The sequence below is a fragment of the Epithele typhae genome, assembly GCF_022376455.1.
Source record: "Epithele typhae strain CBS 203.58 chromosome Unknown BXZ73scaffold_25, whole genome shotgun sequence".
NCBI lineage: Eukaryota > Fungi > Basidiomycota > Agaricomycetes > Polyporales > Epitheliaceae > Epithele > Epithele typhae.
In genome coordinates, this window is record NW_025954216.1 from 335,854 (window position 1) to 340,619 (window position 4,766).

At 71.1% G+C, this 4,766-nt stretch overlaps 1 protein-coding gene across 1 annotated transcript; it reads right to left on the reverse strand.

Annotated features, from left to right (window-relative positions):
- Window positions 1-388: 388 nt before the first annotated feature.
- BXZ73DRAFT_101608 (uncharacterized protein) lies at window positions 389-2,166 on the reverse strand (the record flags this gene model as incomplete). The annotated part of the gene is made up of 6 exons (XM_048014958.1): window positions 389-582; window positions 881-1,542; window positions 1,630-1,701; window positions 1,767-1,797; window positions 1,977-2,066; window positions 2,124-2,166. 6 exons carry the CDS (start codon window positions 2,164-2,166, stop codon window positions 389-391), a joined length of 1,092 nt encoding a protein of 363 aa, XP_047877759.1.
- Window positions 2,167-4,766: the final 2,600 nt, after the last annotated feature.

Below are 4,766 nucleotides of genomic sequence, written 5' to 3' on the forward strand. Positions count from 1 at the left end.
GCGTCCCAGCGCGTCCTGGCGTTCCTCGGGAACGGCCCCCCGCACGGCCTCAGTGGCCGCGGCCGCGCCCCAGGAGCGCCAGACGCCTGCGCGGCGGCGTGCGGTGCGTGTCCGTGCGTGCTCGAGGGGGTGTCAGATCGGATGCGGGGCGATGCGATGCGGTCGACGCGGGGCCCCGAACGCGCACAGGCCGAAGCCAGCGGGTCGTCCAGCCGGGGCGGTGCGTAGACGGGTGGGCCGAGATGGGCGCACAGGGGAGCTGGGATGGGAGAAGACCAGAAGCCGGAAACCGAGCAGCAGACTCGGCCGGCGAGCGGGTGGATGAGATGGGGATGCGCGCACGCAGGCTGATGGTGCACAGCAGCAGCAGCGGTAGCAACGACCTGCGTCATGCCCCAGCCCCGGGGCCGGGACGAGCGCCGTCCCCGTCCCCCCGCCCGGGCGACGAGCCGTCGGACGAGGGCGGGGGCGAGTGCGCGAGGGACGACGCGTACGCGGCGTCCGAATCGGACAGCCGGCGCGCGTGGTGCGCCTGCATCGAGAACGCGGACGGCGGGGGCGGGGGCTCTAGACCGGCACCTCCTGGCGGGCGACGAGCGGGATAGGGGGGCGAGGGGACGCCTCGACGGGGGCCGGGCCTCGCGGCGGGGGGGAGAGGCGCAGACGAGGGCCCGGCGTCGCTGCCGTCTGCGCGCTGCAATTTTTTGGCGGGCCGGGGGGGACGGGTGGTGGCTGTGCCAGCGTCGGGGTCTGCATCTGGGCGGAGGAGGAAGAGGGGCAGCGGAGGGCGGGGCCTTCGGCTCGGTGTTGTACGGGGTCGTGAGGTCCGCGAGGGAGATCGACTGTCTGCGGACGGAGGGCCCGGACGAGCCCGCGCTACCGCGGAGGGTGCTCAGGCGCGGCGACAGAGCTTGCGTCGGCGGGGAGCGGGGTGACGCGCTCGAGAGCGAGTGCGAGTGTGAGTGCGGGTGCGGGTGCGGGTGCGGGTGGTGGTGTGCGTGCGGGGGCGGGAGCGCGTGCACGTGCGGGAGGTGGTGTGGGGAGCGTGGTGAAGCGCTGGGACCGGGACGACTGCTGCCGCTGCCGCTGGGACCAGCGGGAGGCAGTGTCCGGTACGCGATGGTCGGGCTCCGCGTGGTGCCTGACGCGGACGCGGGGCCGGACATGGAGGTGCGGTGGAACTGCTCGCGCTCGCGCTCGCGCACGGGCGAGCGCGGGGAGGGGGGCCGCATGTACGACGACGGGCCTGCGCCCGTCCCGCCGTACGCTTGGTGGTACGGTGTGATCGCTGTGCCCTGGACAGGCTCCGGGGGCGGCCCTGCGGAGGTGAGCGGCATGAGAGCGGACATGCTCGCACTGGTGGAGGGGCGCGGACTGGCATGTCGGACGTGATTGGGGGGCGAGCTCGCTGACGCAGAGCCCGAGCCGGACGCGAGATGCGGGGGCGGGTGACCCGAGTGAGCGCCGCGGAGGACGAGCGCCTCGAGCCCGAGGAATCGGGCCATGAGCTCGTCGAACTCGGCCCTGGTGACATACTTCTCCCTGGCAACGCAGCGGCAACAGCGCGCGTTCGATCAGCGTACGGGTGATGGGGGAGGCACGCCCCGGGGGGCGCGGGCTCGGACTTACATGGGCTCGATGATGTGCCACTTGCACTTGGACTGCTCGCCGCGGCGGACGCAGGGCCCGCACGGGTTTGCTCTGCGATCAAGGGGGCGCAAAATGAGGGGGGAGCGGACGCGAGGGGGCGGACGGGGGAGTCTCACCTGTCGCACTTGATCTTCCGCCGCTTGCACTCTGGCGCCGGCGGTGGGGGGCGAGCGTGAGGTCGTACGAGACGGGAGCGCGTGCGTGGTCGGGGGTGTGGAAGAGGCGAGCGCGGAGGATGGTACGTACGATGACGCGGACAGAGCCGAGATGGGTGTATGCGTGAGCAGAGGTCGTCTGGAACGGGAGGGCGGAGAGCGGACGCGCACCTGTGCAGCTGAGGGCCTGGCGACGGCGCTTCTGCTTCTGGCGGCCCTGGGCAGTCTCCTGGTCGGAATCATCGGGCGCGGAGCGTACGCCTGGGCAGGGAGGGGGATAAGCGGGCGGGGTGGGTGAGAGTGTGAAGGGGGGCGCACCGAGGGTGCTCGCGGAGGGGAGCGGGTATGTTGCGCCGTGCATGTACGGCGGGGGGAGCGAAGGCGGGAGGTGGTGGTGGGGGGATGAGAGGGATGGGCGAGGGCGGGGTGGAGGTGGTGGATGGGAGGGAGTGTCGTCTGCAGCTGCGTGCGGGGCGGGGGCGGGGAGGGGGAGCGCCGGCGGGGAGGACGGGCCGGGGGGCGGGGCGGGGAGCTGCCCTGGTCCATTCTGGGCGGGCGAAAGGAAGAGGTGGTGTGGGCAGCACGCTCAAATAGCGGGGGGGAGCGGGCGGCGGAGGGTGGTCATAGAGACGTCGAGTACAAGGAGTCAAGGCGGGGGTGGGGCGGGAGAAGGATATTTGTATTCGCACCGCCCATGTAGACGGGCCTCGTGCAGAGAGAGCGACGGAAGGGGCGGGGACGCGCGGGAGGAGCTCAAGTGTGTCAGGCCGAAATGAAGGTCGATAACATCTTATCGACTGCGCGCACTCTGAGCGCACTCCGTAACCCCTCTCGCGCCTCTTGACGACCCGCCCGGGCAGCCCACCGGCGGAGCGCGCGCCGGCCTCTCCTTCGCGGACGTGGGGAATCGGGATGGCGGTGTCCGGCTGCGCTCGAATTCCTGGATATTAATTAAACTTTTGAGTCCTCGGCCCGTGCCGGCTGCACGCGCGCGAAGCCCGCCCGCATCCTCTGCCCACCGAGGGCCCGCGCGAGTCGCGACGGCGGGCCACCTGAGCCTTCATCCGCCCTATCTCCGTCCAGCACGCCCACGCCCGCCATCGCGAGTCGCCCGGATACGGCCACCGGGGCCTCCCACCTGTCCGCGGCCGGCGCACGGCACCGGGCGCGCGCAGCCAGCAGAACCCCGCGGCCGCGCGTTGCGCCGCGCTCCCGGCGCGCAAGCAGCCTCCGACTGGGACCGAGAACTCCGTGCGCTGGCGGGCGTCACGGGATATCCTCGACGTCCGTGCCTGTCCTGGCCGCGGAGGCAGTCGCGGTAGGCGCCACGCGGGCCACTAGCCCTGGGAGGACGACAGGGCCCGTCGATGGGCAGGCGGGAAGCAGCCGATGGAGGACGATATAGATCGCGGTCGATGCTGCAGACTATCGATTCGGCTGTCCACCGCTCCTCGTCCTCGCCGCTCGCCAACGCCAACGCCGGGCACGCCTTCAGGGCCGGTCGCGCGATGCCGCGACGTCGCACTCGGACCTACAGCCCCGCGCGCACGCTGCGTCGCGCCACCGCCCATATCTCCGTCGTGGACGATCAGCCTCCGCTTCCGTCACGCCAGGGCCGCGCATGTGTTTCCCGCACGTCCCCCGCCACCGCGCACACCTCTTCGCGCGCGCAGGCCACCTGGTATGTCCCCATCGATCATCTCCGCCACCCGCGCCAGCTCTCCACGCACCACGGCCACGGCAGCTGTCGAACGACCCCGGTCCGGTCTGCACGTCCTCTGTGCGATCCACCGTCCGTGGAGGGCAGTCGCGCGTGGGCACAGAGCCCGTTTCGCCGTCCCTGCCGCACGCGCTCCGTCCACGCTCCGTCGCACTCACATCGGCAGCCGCGTGAACGATGAACGCTGGCCCCCATGATCCGGCCTGCCCGCGCGTCCGGGTGCAGAGGAGAGAGTCCGCGCACCTCCGCTCAGCGCAGGCGGCATCGGCGAGAGAGAAGCTGCAGCACAGAAGCTTCCCCGAGCAGATGCTCGTCCGCTGCTCCGTGCCGGGATCGATTCGAAGCGCGGCTTCCTCCGCGACTGCCACACCACAGGCGCCCGTGTCAGGCGCCGATACTCGAAGCAAATCGCCGCCTGGCTCAGCGCTCAGCAGGGCTCTGCCCGTCCCGCTCCTCCGCCGCGCCTGCCCAGCCGTCCACGGGGTGCTGCTCGTGCTCAGCCTGCCCGCACCCTCCCAGGCTGACTCGCCCGATACGTCGTGCGGCGGCTGCATCCTCGGCACGCCTCCCGTCATCTTCCCGCGACCGTGGTGCCTGCCGTTGCACGCCAGGGGTCCGCTGCGCCCGTTGCAGCGTCGCGTAGCTTATTCCGCTAACCTTCCGCGCTACCTATCGCGATCATCCCCCCCTCTCGCACAGATCTCCGGATAACGCCTGTTCCCCACCCCCGGCCCTGCCGTCATTGCCCCCTCCGTCCTTCCCACCGCCCACGACGCCCACCCCCCGCGGCTCCTCCCACGAACCCGCCCCTCCCGAGCCGACGGTGGCGCATCATCACGACCATCGTCCTCCGCCCGTCGACAGCGCACGACACGGCCCCTTCAGGCGGCATCACCCATTGCGACATACCCATCCGGCCGTATTTCCATCAATTTCCCTCCCGGAATTTCTCTCGCCGCCCCGCCCCGCCCCGCCCCGTCCCGTCCAGGCGCGGTCGGAATTAACGGAATATTTCTCACGTTAGATTGCAGTCAGATTTGCTCTCACATCTCCCGTCACCGCCGTCTCTCCGACGACGGCAGCCAAAGTGGCATGGCTGCGGTGTGTGCTCTGCCGAACAGGAACTCCATATCCGCACCGCGCACCTGCAGCACCAGGCTGCGCCGTCGGACAGAGAATTAATGCACGGAGGCGCCGCCTTTCTCGCCTCCCTCTCGCCGCCTCTCTCCCCGCTCTAGAAG